The sequence below is a fragment of the Enhydra lutris genome, unplaced genomic scaffold (assembly GCF_002288905.1).
Source record: "Enhydra lutris kenyoni isolate GAN:26980312 unplaced genomic scaffold, ASM228890v2 scaffoldscaffold2, whole genome shotgun sequence".
Classification (NCBI taxonomy): domain Eukaryota; kingdom Metazoa; phylum Chordata; class Mammalia; order Carnivora; family Mustelidae; genus Enhydra; species Enhydra lutris.
This window is the reverse complement of record NW_019154086.1, coordinates 29455907-29478617: the sequence shown is the minus strand read 5'-3', so window position 1 is coordinate 29478617 and position 22711 is coordinate 29455907. Positions and strand designations below refer to the sequence as shown.

Genomic DNA, 22711 nt, shown 5'->3' with positions numbered 1-22711 from the left:
ATGTCACAATATTCTTACCCAAGTCCTACTTCCTCTAATCTCTTATTTTAAAAGGAGACTTGGAAGACTAGATATGCTTTAATACTAAGGCCATCAAGTGAGTTATGGTTTTTGAGAGTATTGTTTTGTTCGACATCTACATCTAAAAGTAAAACACATAAAAATGTTTTTCCCCATTAACTGCAACCCCATAACATACTGTGTGCCTTAGACAAATACATAATATCCTTCAATTGGGAAAAACATCATTTAGAGGCCTTCTAGTTAAATTATTCTAATTTTTGTGACCCTTTGGGCCCTTAGGGGGAAGCTGTTTCCCAATTACAATGAGAAAAATTCTCCATTTGCTTCAAATGATCTAGAACTTCTGCCTGAACCACATGGATAATTGCCACTCTTAAGAGATGTGCTCCTAACGACCCAATATTAAATTCCATCTTTTTAATTATCTAAACCAATCTTTAAAAGATTCACCTGGCAAAATACCATGTAATTTAGTGCTCTGATAATCATCTTCCTCCTTCATCTGAAAAGGCCATAAGAAAGGAGCTATTTAGGGGGTCCTGCCCCCTACCTCATGTGACTCTTTCCCCACCACAGTCCAGCTCATATCCCTGAGGACTGAGAGGGGATGTGTACAACTACCCCAGGTCCCCTCATCTGTGTGGCAGAATGACTCATTTGTTCAAATTCTCACCCCACTGGATACACAGATAGAAGTAATCAGAAACTAGATCCCAATACATACTCCCCTTTTCTTGAGGGATTCCTCCACAAACTTGAATGACCTGCGAGCGATTCACAGACAGGAGTTTCTTGCCTTAAGTGTTGGGTTTGGGTTTCAGTGGCTTTGATAATGGAAAGAAGAGCTCAATGGCATGATGGGCCTGGGGCCTTAGAGTTGCTGCCATCCTTCACTAGGAATGATGACTGGCCAGCTGTCTGTGCCTAGAAACAAGGAGAGGCAAGCAGATCATCTATCTATGGACAGGGCTTGTACAGAGGAACACAGGTGTTACTTTGGTTCTAGAAATTACCATGACCTATGCTTCAGGCGCATGACTAGCCCGAGAAACCTCTTCTATTCTTTATTACATGGTTAGTTCTTCTCTTTTTCCATTTAATCCTGGGCCTACAGTCTACAAGTTGTATAACATGACCAAGTGGTTTTAACCTCTCCTTATTTCTTCTTCTAAGAAGGGAAGATGATGCTAGAACCTTCCTCAGAGGGTCAGAGGGAGGGTTACGTAGAACAGCTCACGTCGAGCACTAGCACTGTTCCTGACGTGTAGTACATACATATAAATGTGAGCAATTTTTAAAAATTATTAGTAGTCTTTGGGCTTGGTGACTGGGCCAAATTGGTAAAACCCTCCTTCGCTACTATTTTCTTACCTGCGAAATTCAGAAAACTGTAGGCCCTATTTCAGTGCTGTTGTGCTGATTCAGACACAGTATGGGGCTGTCATTGAGTCAATGCTCAACATTAGTTTTTAAAAAGTGTTAAGATTGTTTAGATTCTGCAAGGCCCTGTCCCTGCCCAGCACTCAGCGCGTCAGGTGCTCCCCAGGGGTCTGGTGCAAGTCCCTGCCCTCCCAGAATAAAGGACAGCAAGCAAAGGAACATGGTAGGATTGAGATACCTTCCCCCTAAAAATATTCCCCAGTCTTAGCCTGTTAGAGATTCACTTGATTAACAAATTATTTTGGAAAGGAAATAAACAGTGAAAGTATTTCTCACACTTGAGAATGACTTAATCAGAGAATTAAGATGAAAATTCACAGCTGACAGCTGCCCCCCAGAGGGTGCAGAGCTTTAGGATAAAGGAAACAGTTCTGGATAATGGTCTGGCCAGACATCCAAAGGCAGGGATTGGACAACTCAAGAGATGCAAAAGCACCTGAGACAACCCAATGAGGAAAGAAAACATGGGGACAGAAAGAGAAGAAAAACCAGCTTTGTCTGGGGCCAGCACGGACAGAAACTAGTGAGTCCCCTTGGTGGTATCACCCTGAACCGTTCAGGTGCTGTCCTTGCTTGAAGACCAAACACTTGGTTCTGCCAGCAGGATCTGGCTTCCTAGTTTAGGGCAGAGTGCTTTACAGTATTGCCACGGACTGAAGGCTTGTGACCCTTAAAATGCCTATGTTGAAGCACTGACCCCCAAAGCGATGGTACTTAGAAGTGAGGCACTGGGAGGTAAGTTAGGTCATAAGCGTGTTCTGATGATAGGATTAGTGCCATTGTAAGAAGAGAGTAGGAGAAACTCCCCAGCTCCCTGTGGGGACACAGTGACAGGTGGCTGTCTACAAACCACCATGAGAGCCCTCACCAGACACCAAATCCTTGGGTACCCTAACCTCAGACTTCCCAGCCTTCAGAACCATGGGGAATGAACGTCTGTCGTTTAAGCCACCCAGTCTGTGGTATTTTGTTGTAATAGTCTCAGCTGGCTGAAATAAATAGAAATTTAAACTTTATTTAAATTTTTTTTAAAAAGCCACATTTTCGAAAATTGAATTGTATCAATTTTTTGGTTGAAATGTATTTGGTGAGAATAGGTCAAAAATTTCCGTTGTATTTATGTATTTTTTAATATGATATTAAAAATAGGAATAGCTTCTCTTACCTGGGTGGCTCAGTCATAGAGCACATGAGTCTTGATCTCAGGATTGTGAGTTCAAGCCCCGTGTTGGACATACAGCTTACTTAAAAAAAAAAAAAAAAAAAAAAAATATATATATATATATATATATATATATATATATGAAGGGGCACCTGAGTGGATCAGTCTGTTAAGCGTCTGTTACGCGTCTGATTCTTAATTCTGGCTCAGGTTATGCTCTCAGGCTCATGGGTTAGAACCCCACACTGGGCTCTATGTTCAGTGTAGAGTCTGCTTGGGATTCTGTCTCTCCCTCTGCCCCTTCCCTTGCTTGCTCTCTCTAAAATAATAAATAAAATCGCTTTAAAAACATAAATGTGATTATGACATCAATTTAACATCAGAGAATATATTCATGTGAACTTTTTTAGAAGTAACATTAACTAGTTCTTACTGGGTGCTAACTAAATGCTAGGTGCATTTCTAAGTGTTTACCACAAATGCAAATAATCCTCTCAATAGTTGTACAAGGAGAAATCTTCCCCTTTCTATAGATGAGGAAACTCAGGTAAGAAACCATGGATGCTTGCATGACGAGGAAGTGACACACCGTGATTGGCCCCCGGGGCGGCGTGGCTCAGGCCTGTGCAGCCACAGCAGCCTTTCACCTTTGGTAGTAGGGGCCCAGTAAGTCAAGGGACATTTTCATCACCACCCTACAAACACCATCATGGTTATCTATACGTGTCTCCCTCTCGAGACACTAGGAAAACTTCAAGTACAGGAAATGCCATGTTACCCACGTCTGTGTATTCTCAGGCCCTGGCACTGAAAGGTGGTAGAAAGCGAGAGAATGGCAAATCTTCATGGGCTCCCATATGTTTCTCATTTCTTTTTCTAATCTGGGAATAAAGAAAGTCTTTAGTCTTTAAAAAATCAAAGTATTCCCAATTACCAAAAAAAAGTTTAAAATTGTAAAAAATGCACATGTGTGCTTACTTCAAAACAATTTTTGTGTGCTTATACTGGGAAAAATCCAAAATGCATAAGCCTGTAGATATATATAGCCCACATGTCTACAGCTTGGCATTATGTGGTCACTGTCCTTCAGAAGCCAACCCCTGACACTGGTGAACCAAAGTGTCGTCCACTTCCCCTTGCACCGGTCTCTCTCGACAGTAGTTCCAAGAGGCCCAGGGGATCACCTCACCAGCCGGTTCCCACACTGCCCCTGACAGGAGTGGTTCAGAGATCCAGCCAAGCTCTTCAACAACCCCCGATAGCCCCCAGTAGTCCCCTACCAGAGAAGCTCCTCTTCTGACCGCTTTACCCATGCAGGTTCCAGACGAGATTTCACAAAAGGCCTTTACAGCTAAGGAAAAGTAAAAAACTCACTGAACTAGTCCAAGTTTCTCCAGCAGTTGAGTTTTTATAAGTAACAAAACCATCTCTTAGAGTTCCCAACTTGCTTGAAAATAAAGCAACACTGTAAATGCATACAGCATACACTCTTCTAAAAATGAAACTCAAGGGGATGCCTGGGTGACGCAGTCCGTGAAGTGTCAGTCTTCAGCTTGGGTCTTGGCCCCAGGGTCCTGCGATCTAGCACTGCGTCGGGCTCCCTGCTCTGCGGGAAGCCTGCTTCTCCCTCTCCTTCTCCCCCTGCTTATATTCCCTCTCTCACTGTCTGTCTCTGCTGAATAAATGGATGGAATCTTTAAAAAAAATAAATAATAAAAATTAATAAAAATGAAACTCATGCCAGAGTTTACAGCAAACAGCGCAAATGGACTTCCACAGAATAACGATGGCTGACTAACTCACCAGGAATCCACATCATAAGAGAAACACACCGGATCTAAATTCCACGAGCGGGCTTCAGGGCAGAGCTGCATGTCCTCATTAAGAAACAGGAAAAACCTCAGAACTCCATGCTCAGAATTCAACCCAGGACCGCAGCTCCAGAGTGGTTACCAGAAATACTCAAACCACAGGGTGTGGGCTAGAAAAGATAAACTCCCAGCAGTTACCCAGTTGGGATCACACCCTTCAGCAGGCCGTGTGCTGCTTTAGCCCCAAGAACTTCCAACAACAGGCAACGGGCAAGGCCAACGGCCGAAAACCACCATCCTCATGAGAACCCCTTGAAAAATCAGCAAATACAATGGCCTCTGCAGAAAATGAGAGTGAAAATGTGCTTCCACATGTCAAAGAACGGGAGAATTTCCCCCTAAAGCAATTCAATAAAATAACAAAATGCATCCCAAATGTGCAGAAAAGTCCCGTTAGGAAGATGCACAGGTGGGGAACTAATACGAACCCATCTGGTTTTAAGTAAAAACATACCTTCCAATAGCAAGGGGGCAGGAGTGTCGCTGTCATTCCTGGAGTGAGGACAGTTAGGGGGACAAGGGGACGGGCAGGTTCTTCTGCATTTCTGCAAACTCCCAGGTGAACCAGCTCACCATGGTTTATGCTGGGCCCCAGTCCAAGAACTGGAGAGCTGGCGACAAAACCAGCTAATGCCCAAACAGCCAAGATAATAGCAATCGAGAAATATGATGCTTTGTAAGTAAACAATAATACAAAGGAGACACATTAGTACTGTACAAATTTATTTTTCTTCCTTTCATCCATAGTATGAAAAAGGTTGAAAATTGTTGGGAAACCAGATACATACAAAGCACCTCTGAAATTATGCTTTTCTTCGGAAAACAACTTATAAAAAATAATAAACATTTAAAAATTCAAGTTCTTTAATAAAGTATTTATACTCCTGAATGTTAAAATTTCTTGTATTTCCTAAAATATAGGACAATAAAAAAAAAAAACAAACTCATACAGCGACACTGATTTAATTCCACAGGATCCCTGACAATTAAAAATATGTTCTCCCCTATAAAGTGAATTGGTTCTTCACAGGCAAAACAATAGTTAAAGTGTATTTCTCTGATTAATTCATTGAGATTTATTTTATTCTACAGCTAATGCTTACAGTAGACTAATGGTAATTTATAGTTTCTTCAAATAAGTTAACAAAACATATCCAAAATGTTAATCAACCACATGCATGATTCTGGGAGAGTGACAATGGCTATACAGACCCCAAAAAACCATTTCACCAATTAACAAGAGCCAATGTGGCTCATTATTCCCTGGGGCAAATCTTCTTCAAGAAGACATGACAGTTTTCCCTTGGTCCTTCTACAGCGATTTCTGAGTGGCATTTTTCCCCCCAGAAAGTAAATGATCCCAGGGTGAAAGTCAAGAAATGTAGCACTTGGCCTTGCGATTTTGGAAGGTTGATGAAACTTCCAAGGTACTCTCTGAACATCCATCCGTCTTCACCGCCTGAGATAAGATCGCCTCTGAGAGTGCACCCCAATGTGTGATGGGGACAGGATTACATTTCTTCTCATCACTCCAGGTCCAGGTAACATGATTGGTTTACCGATTTAACAGACCACTAGCCAGATAGGTTGGTAAAGTGAGCTATGGAAATCATCCCACCTAAGAAGATACATTGTACCTGGGGTGGGGGGGTGGGGGGCGACAGGCCTGTCACAGTGGGGGCTAAAAGAACAGGAAATCTCTCTTCATTATTAATGTCACGATGAAAAAAAGCTCAACTAAATTGGCATGAGTTTAAGCACACTACCACTTAATTGCTAAAAAGGTCTCAGATACTTGATATGACTTTCATAGTTCGCAGACTCTGAAAGGAAAATTACCACATTTCTCACCTGACTGAGTGGAGTCATTTTAAGCACCTTTGTAAGGACAGATGTTGGCTGGGGAAGCAGGGCAGGATGGTGTGAGCAGGAGGTGCAAAAAAAAGAGAAATAAATAAATGAATCTCGATGTTATAGAGGTTTTTTCTTCCTTAAGTTGTCTAAATATTTTACATTTTCTGTGCCCCTGAATAATGCGAGCTGCAGAGTTTCTGCCTGTGTGAAAGGAGCTGCCTTCAGACTGTGCAGTTCAAGGTCTCATCAGGTCCATACCCAATTACCAGTTGCAGTGGTCTTTTGCAGAGAAAAGTTCCTGAGGCTTCCTTTTTCCGCTCATCTTCCAAACTTCACCTTTCCTGTAAGAAACCTAAAGCAGAGAGAATCAAACAGACTCAGGGATTCACTGTTGGGTGGGAAAGGGAGCGTGCTTTTATAGAAAATCACTTGGCATTTCAAAAACAATCTTCTGCAATAGCTGCATTTTCCTGAGCTGAAGATAAGCCATCGCAAACTCAAAAGACTTGGTCACAAGATACTAAAATATCCTGATAAAAAATGCAAAACTCCACCAACTAACTGGATATTCAGGCCACACACAAAGGCACAAAATATTGGTAAATTTTTTTGGTAGTTTTTTTTTTTTTTTTGCTTGTTTGTTTTTAACTCAGAAGAGTTTTGCTGTCCTATGTAATGAGGGAATTGGGCTGATCAGCCAGCTTATACAATCTCTTTCAGCGCTAAAAAAAATTCATAAACCCCTTTACGGTTCTAATGTATCAATAAGTCAGGTGTCTAGTGAGATCAGGAGCAGAGACAAAAAACAGAATAACAACCCATTATAAAGAGCCTGTGAGAGAGACTTTTCAAGGCTTATTACTTTGATAGAAGAGGCTGTGATTATTTGGTTATGACAACACAGAGGCCATTGTCGGCAACAGGCAGAAACATCTATATGCAAATAAACAGATTTCCACACATGGGCCTCAGTAATTCACAAAATTTCAACACATCCAGGAATATGAATGAAAAAACTGGTACCAAAACTCGATATTCTATCTGCTTACGGCTGCTGCATCCAAAATCTACAGAGGAAATATGCTCATGGTATCTCAAAGCATCCTGATAGATCACAGGATGATTTTACCATTCACATAAACTTGTGGGGCATTGACACATTCTTCACATCCTTTTTGGAATAAAAAGTCCAAACAATTCCAACAAAGCCCTCTCTCTGACTTACTGAGGCTGTGGAGAAGTAACACTGCATTCCTCAACTACGGTAACAATAGGTAACAAAGGTTTGAACCGGTTTGACCAACACGCCAAATCAAGCCACACACACACAAAAAGAAGTGATTAAAGACAAAGGAAGGAACTGTGTCGTTTTCTGGATTAAGTCTAGAAAGTTTAGCCTTACTCTGGACTCCTGGCTTTTCCTCTTTTCTCTGCCACTGGAGGTTCACTGGTGCCACCCAGTGGCCTCGCCCAGCACTGCTTCTGCACCACAAGGCCTAGGAGGCTGAATGTCTCCAGTACCCTAAGGAAACATCTTTATCCCACCTACATCGCCCCCCCCCCCCACCAGGCCGCTGACTTAGCCAGCCTTACTACCTGCCTGGAGCTCTCCATGCATTATCTTTTTTCATTCTCACAATAAACCCAGGACCTAGAGCTTTTTGCATCCATTTGCCAGAGGGAAACAGAGAGGCTTAAAGTTAGGTTGACAATTTGCTAGTCCCAAGCCAGCCAGCACTTGGGATGTGATTTGAACCATTCCTCTGAGTCCACCCACAAATCATCTTTATTTAGATCTCCACTTATGGCAGTCCACAGGCATACTCGACCTTTACACATTTCTCTGAACCCAAGCTCACAAATAAACAAGAAACACATTCTATGGTAGAAACTTGCTATTTGCAAAGACACAGCTTGATTCTAAGTAAACAACTAAGATAATTTTCCGCTCACCTTTCAGCACATCTTGGACTTCAACAGAAACGTTCTTCAGGCACTTGGATAAATTCTCGGCTGTGGCATTACCCTGCTCCTTTTCTTGCCACTTCTTAAGCATCCTGAAGTTACACATGGTAACATCTTCTTCCTTCTCCCGGATATCATCAATATCACTAATTTCCAACTCCAGGTTGGCAATGGCAATTTTTATCCACTCCCTCCCCAGCCTCGCAGCAAGAGTGATCAACTGTGCGTCTGTTAACAGGGTTCTGGTCTTTGCTCCATCTAAAAGAAAACAAGGAAGTCCACCGTTCCTCTCAACACGCCAATCATTTATAGCAATTAATAATGAAAAGTATTCTCCTTCTATAAAAAAGGACGCAATGATTTGTAATATTAACTGCCTTTAAAATATATTTAAGTGTCCAAAACTCCCTGTTTTCTAAACGATTATAAGGACCAAAGGGAATTATTTTGTGCAATAACATTAAACCAGGGTATAATGTTCACAATGGTAATTCAGTTATTCAGAGAAAGAGGCTGTTTACAAAGCAGCACAAGGTGGGTTGGAATAAAAAAAAAAAAATTAGACACCAAAAATCATTTATACAGCTCCAAAAGAAAAATATACAGTTATACCCCTGCCCAGCTCTGTGTCTTTATCTGAATGTTAGTGCCTCACATAGATGCTACCCGAAGGGCCAGTAAAGCAGGCAGCAAGACATCTGAATTGAAATCTCCATTATGCCATTTCCTGGCATTTGGGGGAAAAGCACACCCCACAGAAGAGTCATGAGATGGTATCTGTAACATCTGTTGATCTCTAAGAAACAGCATCATAAGCTTGGAGGGACACGTTTGCCACTGTTAAACCACAGGCCCCATGAAAATTATGAGCCTTATCACTAAGCTAGATTTTCTCTTTTCATGTGTTTTAGTTGGTTGTGCAATAGTGCAGCAAAGTTCATTGGTCGCCGAGATTCAGGCAAGGATCGGTAAAGGGATTACAAATACTAGAGGTGAAATTAGAAGGGAGCGAGAGGTAGCGTACTTTCTGCCCTTCCTCTAGAACCACAATACCTCCGCTCATCTGCCGCTGACAATTTACTAATAGGAATGTAAACTTTGCATTGAGAGCTTTCCCCACCTCACAGATCCTTAACCTTCTAGATTGAAGAATGGGGTCTAAACCACGGCCTGCGCCCTCTAGTGGCTGTTGGAGACGCGGCGCATCGCTCCTAGCTCTCCCAACTGCTGCTGCATGAAAGCTGCACCGGGAATCCAGGAAAAACGCAAGTTCTCGGGACCATCCCCAAATCTACTGTTTCTGATTCTGAACCTAAACTTTAACAAGATCTCCAGGTGATTCTATTGAGACTGAGTGCTGACCATATTTAAAAAGCATCAATCATACTGACAGAGTGAGTAAAACCACCAGGATGGGGGTGACTCCGTATCTCAAAGAACGTTGTGTAAATTCCTAAACCAAAGTAAATCCTTACCAAGTTATTTTGATACCACATTGTCAACTCCAAAAAGTCTGGAAATCCTTACTCCTTCCAGGTACCATTTAATCATTTTAATTCTATTTCTACCTACTTGCTATTGGAGATAAGTTTAAATAGCCAAAAGTTAAATGCATATAACAAGAAAAACTTTTCCTATGTATCAGTTTAATATAAAATGGGTCCCAGCTATAAGATGAATATGGTCTGAGGATCTAATGGACCACATGGTGACTAGAGTTAATTCTGTATTATATACTTGTAATTTGCGGAGAGTAGATCTTGTGTATTGTCGCCACCAAAAAAAAAAAAAGTGAGGTGATGGATGTACTAATTAACTTGACTGGTAAATATTTTACAATGTATATGTATATCAAATCATCACATTGTACGCTTTAAGTATAAATAATTTTATTTGTCAATCATATCTCAATAAAACTAGGAAAAATATTCCAATTTAGTTAGGTTTTTAAAATAATTCTAAAGCCTCACTTATTTTGATGTTTACTTAACAAAACAACAATAAACATTTCTATAGTGATACACAGTAAAAATTATCCACACGTCATCCTCACAGTCTTCTGTTCTAGAAAGTAGAGAGTATCTTGCTTTACTTTACAGAGAGTTTAACTGCTTTCCGAGATCCATACCTTACAATAAAAGAAAGGTATTTTGATGAAGCAGTTAATTTAGGGAGTTACTGGAGGCCCCTGAAACCTTGAGACCTTGAGCGTCACATAATTTGAGTCTGTTTTTAAACTTAAGTTTGTAAATTCTGGCTGGACTTGAATTTTGAGCTACATACTCCATCTTCCGGCTCCTTGGAGTACTGTTGTTAAACATTTTAAGTCTCTATCGTACTTTCACAACTATCAAGCCTTGGTCTCTGCCATTTCATTGTAAGAAACTGAGACTTGCCTCCAATAATTGAGCTGGAGGCTCTTTACCCCAGAGAGAGCTAGTAACCATGAAGCTAAGGAACGCACACATGGCCATTCAGTGTTTCGTTCATTCAGTCGGCGTTCATTATCTTCTACATAAAAGGCTCCATGCTCATTGCTACAGGAGAAATAAAGTTGGACAGTCCGTGGCCTGTACCCTTACAGACTGTAATGGAGCTCCCCCTGGTGCCCCATTCTATTTAGACTGGGTGAAGGGGTGGAGTGGGGACTCAAACTGGAAAAAGGGTGGGGCAGACCAAGCAGGACCCTTCTCCAGGCCTGAGGAGCTGGGAAACAGACAAGGTATCTGGGAGGGCAGGCACAACTGGGATGTGGCCCCACAAGACTGAACCAACAACATGGGCTTGGATGAGTACCAATGGGGAAAACCAGGGAAAATAATTCACAACCAGTAATGACTTTTTTACACACCTGAAGAGTCAACCTGCTTCATTCTCTTGTCATAGATGTCCTCATCAGGTAAGCTGCTAGCCATTTTTCGCCGCCTGTTACCTTTAAAAAAAGAAAAATCACCAAATTGGCTTTCCCTTGTATTTCTTATTTTCTACCTACCTTTAACCTGGATTTTTAAAGAAATCATCATTCAGGTGGAACCAAATTGAAAATGAATTCAAAGGTTGTTTAGATGATTAAGAGAATAACAGAATACTTAGCAGACTGTAGCAATACCACATTTGCCCAGCAAAATATAAATTCTAGTGGACAGAAGGAATAAAAGAAGAGGTTAAAGGGCGCCTGGGTGGCTCAGTCATTAAGCATCTGCCTTTGGCTCAGGTTATGATCCCAGGGTCCTGGGATTGAGCCTTGCATCAGGCTCCCTGCTCGGTGGGAAGCCTGCTTCTCCCTCTCCCATTCTCCATGCTTGTGTTCCCTCTCTGTGTCTCCCTCTGTCAAATAAATAAATAAAATTTTTAAAAACAAATAAGTAAATAAAAGAATAGGTTAAAACTCACTCAATGTCCAATTAACTAGCACTTACCATTTGTACTTCTTTTCGAAATGTTCTGATTCTGATCGTGCTGAACCCAGTCACCTGTTAAAGGATAATAAGCAGCAATGGGCAACAGGCAAAATTTGATTTAAATCAATTTATCAAAGTATATGAAGCTCTAGAGTCTTGGCAATCTCTCTGAAGTTCAAATATGAGTTTGGGATTATAACTAGGTATGTATGCCAAGGAGCATATATCTTTGAGATAAATACTGAGCACTCCCTCCAGCAGGTCCTACAAGGCAAATATTTCCCAAACTCAAGTCATCTGCATATAATTATTCGGATTCTTACCAAACCCACATGCCAGGTGAAAAGCTATTTATTTACATCTCTAACTACTGTAAACAGAACACTGGTATCACTTGCTGTATCGATAAGGAAGTCATAAAGATAAACATTTGTTTATTTCAAATGTACTTACATGTACTCCACCTAAAACAATCTCATATATTATTGTTCTGCACTCTGGAACACTGTACTTGGGGAGTTCTGTCTGAACACATCATTGTGACTCTACACCACCTCCCCCGTGTGAGACGCAGTCACTTCTGTGAGGTGTCTACGCCTCAGCCAGGCCTTCTGTAGGTCCCTAGAGCGATCTCAACCAACCATTAGGTTAGCCCTTCCTCCCCTACAAAACAGTGGAGACCAGAAACACCTTACCATGCAGAGTATTATTAAATGTTTTTAAAAACCAAGCATAAGAGGTCTTACAAAGTGGTCTTTAAAATGACCAAGAGACTGGTTCTTAGCCCAGAAAACATGTTACTCAGATTGCTATATATTGAATACCTCTATTTAAGTACCATTAGCTGTGACCAAAAAAGTAACATCTTTCCGGTTCATTTATTTGAATAACGAAAACCCAAAAAACAACATAATCCACAAGACCCAGCCCCAACGAAGATTATGGGAAATAACTTTGGCTCAGATAAAAGGGCCTGTTTCAAACTAGCTAACTTAAGAGTATAACACTGAGAATAAGAATCAATCCCATCTACCAAAAAGGCTCATGCTTAAACAAGGACTAAGAATTCCAAAAGGCTTCGATCCCGTTTCTCTGTTAGAGTATAAAGACAGGACAGGAAATGCAGACATAACAGGCAGCATTCTGCCCAGTAGGAAGACATACAGGTATGTCCAGCACATAGCACTCAACGCCACATCATCACTAGCAGTGACCTAATTCATCTGTCTACCCATGACCCGATGGGTACAAAGAAACTAGCTGAAAATGGACTCAAATGTTCAGATATTGAAGAGGCTTACAGAGTACTTAACAGATCCTTGTTGTCATTACATTTGTATAACAAATAAAAATTCTGGAGGATGAAATGAATAGAAGAGTGGGTTAAAACTCTGATATCCTGCTAATGGCACTTACCACTTATGCTGTTTTTTGAAATGATACTGGATTGCGTATGATACCGGGAAAGAGTTAAGGCATTATAATTCAAAATGCAAATGATGCAAAAATAATTTATGCTACAAACACGTGGCACTGGCAGGAGGGAACCCTGTGCCATTTGCAGAGGAAGCTACAACAGCCACAGGCAGGTTCAGAGACTTATGCACACTCCCACAGAGAGCTGATCAATTCTAGGACTGGAACTAGAACCCAGAGGACCCACTCCCAATCCACTCTTCTGCTTCCCTTTTAGCTCCAAAATGTGCTCACTAGACACATCTGTTGTTTTAATAACCTTCTTCAAAGAGAATTGGAGGTCAAGGTCAGATCTGCCTGAGGAGGCAGCCACGGGCAGCTACGGGGTGTGCCCCTCCATCTCCACTCTTCCGGAGGCAGTCCACACCAGCGGCAACCCTCTCCAACTCCTCCCAGGGCAGGAGAGGATATTGAAGAGGTTGTCACCAGAGGACTTCCCAGCACCAAAATCTTAAATGAGGGAAAGCGTTCCCACCGCAGAGCCATAATCACACAGCAGGAGCGACAGTTCACTGGTCAGACAGGCAGGGGGACGCAAATGAGGCAGGAGATCAGCCAAAATGCAGACGTACATCCAGGTCATGGGACAGACTTTGTCAGGATGCCCCTCATTCGCATCAAAAGGTCTGAGAACCTCAAGTACAGATCCTTTACCTCTTTGGTTAGGTTTATTCCCAGGTATCTTATGGTTCTTGGTGTTATAGTAAATGGAGTCGATTTTCTAATTTCCCTTTTATATTTTCATTGTTGTGTATAAGAAAGCAACTTATTTCTGTGCATTGATTTTGTATCCTGCCACATTACTGAATTGCTGTATGAGTTCTAGTAGTTTAGGGGTGGAGTCTTTTGGGTTTTCCACATAAAGTATCATGTCATCTGTGAAGAGAAAGAGTTTGACTTCTTCTTTGCCAGTTTGAATACCTTTTATTTCTCTTTGTTTTCTGGTTGCTGTTCCTAGGTCTTCTAGTACTATGTTGAACAAGAATGGTGAGAGGGGGAATCTTGACGTGTTCCTGATCTCAATGGGAAGGCTGTCAGCTTTTCCCCATTGAGAATGATATTTGTTGTGGGTTTTTCATGGATGTATTTTATAAAGTTGAAGAATATTCCCTCTATCCCTATACTTTGAATTGTCATAATCAGGAATGGATGCTATATCTTATCAAATGCTTTTTCTGCATCAACGGAGAGGACCATGTGGTTCTTTTCTCTTCTCTTACTGATACGTTCTATCACATTGATTTGCAAATGCTGAACCGCCCTTGCATCCCAGGGATAAATCCTACCTGGTCATGGTGGATAATCTTTTTAATGTATTGTTGGATCCTATTAGCTAGGATCTTGCTGAGAATCTTGGCATCCATATTCATCAGGAATATTGGTCTGAAATTCTCCTTTGTGGTGGGGTCTTTACTACAGAACACTCATGAAAGAAATTGAAGACACAAAAATATGGAAGACCATTCCATGCTCATGGATTGGAAGAATAAACACTGTTAAAATGTCTATACTGCCTAGAGCAATCTATACTTTCAGTGCCATCCCGATCAAAATTCCACCAGCATTTTTCAAAGAGCTGGAACAAACAATCCTAAAATTTGTATGGAACTAGAAGAGACCCCGAATTGCTAAGGAAATGTTAAAAAAGAAAAACAAAACTGAGGGTATCATATTGCCTGATTTCAAGCTTTACTACAAAGCTGTGATCACCAAGACAGCATGATACTGGCACAAAAAAAGACACATAGGCCAGTGGAACAGAGTAGAGAGCCCAGATATGGACCCAAAACTCTATGGTCAAATAATCTTTTACAAAGCAGAAAAAAATATCCAGTGGGAAAAAGACAGTCTCTTCAATAAATGGTGCTGGGAAAATTGGAGAGCTATGTATAGAAGAATGAAACTCGACCATTCTCTTACACCATACACAAAGATAAACTTGAAATGGATAAAAGGCCTCAAGAGGAGGCAGGAATCTATCAAAATCCTAGAGGAGAACACAGGCAGTAACCTCTTCAACATCGGCCACAGCAACTTCTTTCAAGACATGTCTCCAAAGGCAAAGGAAACAAAAGCGAAAATGAACTTTTGGAACTTCATCAAGATCAAAAGCTTTTGCACAGCAAAGGAAACAGTCAACAAAACAAAGAGGCAACCCACGGAATGGGAGAAGATATTTGCAAATGACACTACAGACAAAGGGCTGATATCCAAGATCTATAAAGAACTCCTCAAACTCAACACACACAAAATAGATAATCACGTCAAAAAATGGGCAGAAGATATGAACAGACATTTCTCCAAAGAAGACAAACAAATGGCTAACAGACACATGAAAAAATGTTCATCATCATTAGATATCAGGGAGATTCAAATCAAAACCACCTTGAGATATCACCTTACACCAGTAAGAATGGCCAAAATCAACAAGACAGTAAACAACAAGTGTTGGAGAAGATGTGGGGAAAGGGGAACCCTCTTATACTGTTGGTGGGAATGCCAGTTGGTACACCCACTTTGGAAAACAGTGTGGAGATTCCTTAAGAAATTAAAAATAGAGCTACCTTATGACCCTGCAATTGCACTACTGGATATTTACCAAAAAGATACAGATGTAGTGAAAAGAAGGGCCATCTGTACCCCAACATTCATAGCAGCAATGGCCACAGTCGCCAAACTGTGGAAGGAGCCAAGATGCCCTTCAACAGACGAATGGATAAATAGGATATGGTTCATATATACAATGGAGTATTATGCCTCCACCAGAAAGGATGAATACCCAACTTTTGTATCAACATGGACGGGACAGGAGGAGATTACGCTGAGTGAAATAAGTCAAGCAGAGAGAGTCAATATGGTTTCACTTACTTGTGGAGCATAAGGAATAACATGGAGGACATTGGGAAATGGAGAAGAGAAGTGAGTTGGGGGAAATTGGAAGGGGAGACGAACCATGAGATACTGTGGACTCTAAGAAACAAAGGGAGGGTTTTAGAGGGGAGGGGGGTTGGGGGATAGGTGAGCCTGGTGGTGGGTATTAAGGATGGCACGTATTGCGTGGAGCACTGGGTGTGGTGCATAAACAATGAATCTTGGAACACTGAAAAAAATAAAATTAAATTAAATTGAAAAAAAAAAAAAAGAAAAAGTCTGAGATCCAAACCTCAGAAAGGTAAGAGAGGGAAAAAAATAAAACCCAAACCCTCTATTGGCTAAGCCCATCTGCTGCCTGAAGCGTCCACACCTCACTGAACTACCCACTTGACCAAGGGGTCTGGCTGTGGGTGCCTGAGAACCAGAGCCTCGCTGGGCTCTTCATCTCTTAATCAGATCTTTAGACGTTATGGTAATGGAACAATCATTCTACTTGTTTTCCTACCCCAACTGCCCCCCAAACCTGAGTTTTCATTCAAGATTCAAAACACTTACATTCTCTCAGTTTTGCTTTCCATACAATTTCCTCAGAATCCATTTCGACTAAAAGTAATTTAAACTCCACTGGTTGCTCCAAATACACTTCAATGTAACTTTTCAATTTTAAAAGTGAACCATCAACAAATTCAATTTCCTTTAAAAAAAAAGAAAAGAGTGAATTCTTTTTTTTTTTTTTTTAATAAGAGCTGCAGTAGTTGGCAACATAAAATGTCAAGTAAGGAATGGTAAAGTGGTCAGTGCTGACTTGAATGCTCACTGAGATTCTGATCTCATCCCGTAATCACAGATCCTCTGATTCTCTTGCTTCTTCCAGCCCTTCTTTACTCAGACCTGCTTTTCCCCCTCATTGAGGCTTCCAGTACTTTGGCCCTATTTTTTTAAGGTGTAAATTTTCAGCGCTTTCTTGGGTTCAGTGTTTTATGTTCCCAAACTAATCCTAAGTGTTTTTAAACTCCCTCACTGATTTCACTTCAATCATTCCACAACCTGGAAACGATTCAAGACATTTACAGAACCACACTATTTATTTCGTCCGCATTCCTCATTGAACACCACCTTGCCCCCACAAACACTTTCATTGCTATTTTATGGATAAAGATCTCAGAGAAGCTAATGAACTTGGCCAAATCCACATCTAGGAAGTGGGAGATTTGAATTCGCACCTACACACAACCACTACACTTAACCACTATGTAGACTGCCCCATGACTTGGACCTTCTCTCCTCTCCAGACTGGCTAGCAAGTCTGCAGGGAGAAATGTACTTAAAAAAAAAAAAAAAAAAGAAAAAGAAAGAAAAATCATTGAACTATACTGGGCATCACCTTTAAAAACCAACATTCTTACCCTGTCCCCTCCCTTTCCATTATAAACCACTAGCATTATCCTCACCATGGATCACCAAGGCCTACAGAGCCAAGAGCTTTCTCTCCCAAAGCCCTCTGCATTCCCATTTCCCATTCCCATTTGTCTGGTGCCTGCATCCCCATCACCTCACTTAGGCATGTTCAGTTCCTTCTTCCAGGAAGGTTGTCTATCCCGGTGAATCCCTCTCCCTTCCAACCCAGAACAAATGTCACCACATAGGAGCTCTTCACGGAAACCCACTGCACCCATCTCTATGGTAATACATTATACATTAAAATTATTCTTTATATGACTATAGTATGTCTCTCTATATCCTAGCATCTTTTGAAGGAAAAGGTCACAACTTACTCATTTTTGAACTCTTAGCTCTTATCCCAGACTGACTTGTAATAGGTACTTTTGATAAATGTCAGTTAAACAAATCACTAATGGTCTAAAATCAGTAAGAACACCTTAGATTTAACAGAGTTTCACAACTCTCAGAGTACCCCAAAACCATTACCTTGCATAATCATTAGGGCAATCCTGGGAGATTAGCCCCATTAGCCCAGAGATTTGGTAAAGAGAGAGCACACAATTGGTGACAGAACTGGACTATTTAAAGCCCTCCTGCCACCACCATCTTGTGTAAGCGACACCTCTAGAGACCACCTCAGTCCCTTCCCAGACAGATGGACCATTTGGTGTGTATTATTCCCTCTCCTAGTGGCTCTCAATCTTGGCAGCACAGTACAGTCACCCTGGGAGCTTTAACAAGCCCAATGCCGAGGCCACTCCCAGAGCAATTAAGTCAGCATCTCTGGGGGTAGGACCCAGGCCACAGACTTTTTTCAAAGCTCCCCTGCAAATTCTATTTTGCAGCAAAGGCCAAGAATCACACCATTCTAAACAAACCCTTCGAAAATTTAATCCCACCCCCCAGACAAGACTGCAGCTGGCTTCTCATGATCACCTTGAGGTGGTGCCTGCCAGGGCTTGATCAGCTCACAAGGGCTAGGAATCAGCCTCTCAGATCCCGGTGCAAAGACTGTGGCATTAGGGGCCAAGGGCAGAGCGGGCACAGGGCCAGGCTCATCTGTCACCTGAGTGTGGGACCCAGGCAGCTCGATAGCCTGCTCTGCACGTTAGTGGAGGCAGCTCTCTTCAGCCTCAAAGTTGTGAAACTCAAAAAACACCAGGTGGGAAGAAACCCTTTGCAGCTGGAAAGGAAGGTATGGAAGGCTGTCTGCCCAACCTGACCGCTTCTACAGGGCCCGAGGCCTCTGCTGATATGATAATGCAACACGGGCCACCCCCGTCAGCAACCTCTTATTTCATATTTTAATGTAATGGAATCAAAACACATTTTCAATTTTTCACAGACTAAGAAACAAACAAAGGGGTGTACAAAAAGAATTTCCACAGAGATGTCTAGGTAGCTAAGCTGCAGCACGTAGTCAGAGCACGCAATGAAAATAAGTTTCAAAAATAACTTTGTCACAGGAAACCGAAATCGCCTACAAATGTCATGGTGTATACAGTGAATAGTTGAAATCTAGTGACAATTTGCTCCCATAACTATTTTTCAAATGCCTTCCAATAAGAAAAAGCCGATAACCTTGTTAGCAACTCTTTCCCATTAACCTTCAGTGCTCTGTGACTTAAGATTAAACTGAAGGTTTTTATTCCTTTGAAGCTAACATTGTTTGAAGAATTTAAAAAACTCAAGAAAATTTAAAACCTTTCTAAAGGAAAAAAGATTAAATAGCCTATTTCTGCAATGGTGGCAAATTAATTCTGAAATTCAACAGCATCTTTGGAATAAGCTGCAAGTTTAGAAAAACAATGGCTTTCCTGTAAATAAAAATGAAAACAAAATGAATTCTTTTAAAACCTTCAAAATAACCTTAGCTACAAAATATACATCCCTGCTGCTACTCCAAGTGGTTTTTTTAAGATATATACCTCTGGGGTGATTTCAGCTTCTGGTTCACTGATCAGTCTGTATTTCTTCCCATTCTGCAATAACTTCTGGCAAACAGGAGGCTTGTCAATTTTCATGAATTTCTTAGAGGAGTGCTTTACTGACTTGGAAATATCCTAAAGGCAGAAATAGGTTTGGGCTGTGAAATGCATCAGTAACAACTGTAAGAACCATTAAGTGCCCAGGCAGTGCACGTGCCCCCAGCATTCTCTTCATGTCCCCCCAACAGAATGACCGCGATGGAAACACCTTCAGGCGCCCTAAAAAGAAACACCGCAGAGGCTAATAAGGCACCTCGGACCTGCACTGCAAGCTTCTAGGTTTCCAAACCTCTTTTCGCCCAAGCACTACAGCCAAAAGCAACCACACACACACACCCTGGCCAGCACCAAAAGTTTGCTTCTGAAGGATTTGAGAAAATTAAATGAGTGCCAGCATTACACGTTTGTACTGATTATCTGTCCATCGTGTGAACAGAAAGCAACTACTTTATTGTACACAGTTCCCCTTTACCCAGAGCTTGCTTCTACCCGGCACTATGTGTTTCCAGCCTTGGCCTCACCACTGTCCCAGACGGGCTACTGATTCGATACGCATAGTTCGAATGCCCCACAGAGGCAAATGGGAGACTTTGGCCCAGGCTCCCTTGGGCAGCAGCTGTAGATGTAGCTGAACATGAAATCTGGGTTTCCTGAATGCAAAGTGCAAGGAAATCTTCTTACACAGGAAAAAAAGGTCAATCCCAGAAGGTGTAAAACTACAGCATCAACAGGAAGCCCATCCTGCCCTAACCGTGCCATGCTCCCATTGTTCCAGCGGCGGAATTTACATGGGATTCTTTTGACTCCATTTGAAGACTAGTTTCCCAGCTGAAAGTATTAACTTAAATAAGATTATAGGAAGCATATTTCACCTTCTTAGGAAGAAACTAAAACCCTATTACTTAATAGAGTTCTTAAATTTTAACATATATCGCCAATTACAATCAATGTAACTTATGTTTTAAAGCCATCAAAACACCATAACCTGAAAACACTGGAGACAGGCAGTGTGACCTTGGAGGGGGCCAAGGGTTGGGTACCCCAAGATGGGCCACTCTGGCATGAAGATTATTTTTAAATAATAATAAATAATTAATAAATAATAATAATAATTTTAATATAATAATAAATTTTTAAAAAGCAATCAAGGGTGGGGGCATGGGTGAATAGGTGAAGGAGAGTAAGAGTACATTTATCACGATTAGCCCTGAGTAATGTATAGAATTGATGAATCACTGTACTGTTCACCTAAAACTAAGATAACATTGTATGTTAATTATACTGGAATTTTTTTTTAAATTAACTAATTCAAACAATTTTTTTAAAAAGGCAACCGAAACCCAGCAGATTCAGGAAAGGCTCTTTTTTTTTTTTTTTAAGATTTTATTTATTTATTTGACAGAGAGAGAGAGATCACAAGTAGGCAGAGAAAGGAGGGGAAGCAGGCTCCATGGTGAGCAGAGAGCCCGATGCAGGGCTCGATCCCAGGACCCTGGGATCATCACCTGAGCCAAAGGCAGAGGCTTTAACCCACTGAGCCACCCAGGCACCCTATCAGGAAAGGCTCTTAACCTCCCTGACAACTGCCTAAAAGACTTTGGACAGGGCGCCTGCGTGGCTCAGTCAGTTAAGTGTCTACCTTTGGCTCAGGTCAGGTCCTGATCTCAAGTCCTGCATCAGGCTCCTCGCTCAGCAGGGAGCCTGCTTCTCCCAATGCCTCTCACCCCGTCTTGTGCTCTCTCTCACTCTCTTGGAATTAATAAGTAAAATCTTTAAAAAAAAAAAAAAAAAGAAAGAAAGAAAGAAAGAAAAGAAGAATTCGGATAGAGGACCTGCTCCAGAAAGAGAACTGTCACTACAGATGACGACACTAGCACATGAACTAGGTATGGGAGACAGGGAGGAACATAGCAAAGCCTGTTTAAGCAGAGTCCTCTATGTCCCATGGCTCTGAGTGGCCCAAGAGACACTTGTTTACCAAACATTTATTCTTTTTCATTTTCCTGTGAGTTGCGTTTCTTCCCGTTGAAGTCCCAGACCCCTGCCCGCTTCTGCTTCGATCGGAATGACCGCCCTCCCGCAATCAGAGGACTTGGCATGCCCCAGGCACTGACCCTCTGACCTCTCTAGGTGAGCGCCAAATGAGACCCACAGAGGGCAGACACTTCAGTTAACAAGAATGGGACCCACACACACGGCATCATGTTGGAACACAAAATAGTCAACACTTATTATTCATTCTCGTTAAATTTACCTTGATGAAGGACTCGTTATTGGTTGCTATGTACACCCGAAAAGACAAGGATGGATTATGGTCAATGGCTTTGTAGAGAATCACAGCCCCGTGGTGGTATACAGTCTCTTCACTTTGAATAACGGGCCCCACAGGAGAAAGAGAGCTCACGCGCCATTTGACGTGGGTTGTAGAATGATCCATGGTAGATTCTAATGAGGCCCCAGAACTTTTAACATGTAAGACTTTGAACGTCATATTGGCATTGTGGTCTGTTAAAATATGAAGGTAAATCAGCACTCTGGGCAGGACATGGGCTGCACACACATACACACACACGCACAAAAATTAGACATTTAGGAAACAAGTACTTACGACCCAAGCAGAGGGAATGTGGAAACTGAATGGAGGTGAGACAGGTTGGGTCACATTTAACATCAAACAAGGGTCCACCGACAACCCAGGGTTTAACAACCAGGTCTGCAAATTTGCTCCAGGACAAAACGCAATACTTGATGTCAACTTTTCTGTTAACCTCAAATATCAGACCAGTTTCCGTGCACTGGTAAGTTCCCTCTGTGTCCAACTTCAGTCTGCATCGGACAGATAAGAACACCTTTTTAGTACTTATGTTTGGTCAGGGAGGATTTCTTAAAACTATTTATGTTTTTAATTTCATTCAAAAGCACTAATGAAATTCTATAGCCTTCTGAAGAAGCATCACTACCAAAGAAAACAGTCCAAGGAAGTACATAAAGTGTGTGAAATTAATTATGTTGTTCTGTGTTTCCCCTACCTGGGGTCATTTTTATGTGTGAAGTTAAGTTACTGATGATATTTAAGTCTTCTCTACTTACAAAAACTGTTCCCTGGAAAGCAGCCTGGGGGTCACTTGCTCATTTTGTTTCTGGAGAAAAAGTACACACATAAAAGCAGGTAATACACAAGTAATGTTACTTTCTTAAAGCAAATTAAAGAAT

At 41.5% G+C, this 22711-nt stretch overlaps 1 protein-coding gene across 1 annotated transcript in view; it reads right to left on the bottom strand.

Annotated features, from left to right (window-relative positions):
* Window positions 1-5199: 5199 nt before the first annotated feature.
* LOC111149768 overlaps window positions 5200-22711 on the bottom strand; it is a 69421-nt gene continuing 51909 nt past the window's right edge. The window contains exons 11-19 of the mRNA XM_022507035.1: window positions 22589-22638; window positions 22107-22324; window positions 21753-22003; window positions 19439-19573; window positions 16623-16761; window positions 11736-11789; window positions 11168-11248; window positions 8305-8574; window positions 5200-6703 (exon numbers count right to left, since the gene is read on the bottom strand). Of these exons, the coding sequence (XP_022362743.1) occupies window positions 6684-6703; window positions 8305-8574; window positions 11168-11248; window positions 11736-11789; window positions 16623-16761; window positions 19439-19573; window positions 21753-22003; window positions 22107-22324; window positions 22589-22638 (1218 nt within the window). The 3' untranslated portion in view covers window positions 5200-6683. The remainder of the gene's footprint in view (window positions 6704-8304; window positions 8575-11167; window positions 11249-11735; window positions 11790-16622; window positions 16762-19438; window positions 19574-21752; window positions 22004-22106; window positions 22325-22588; window positions 22639-22711) is intronic.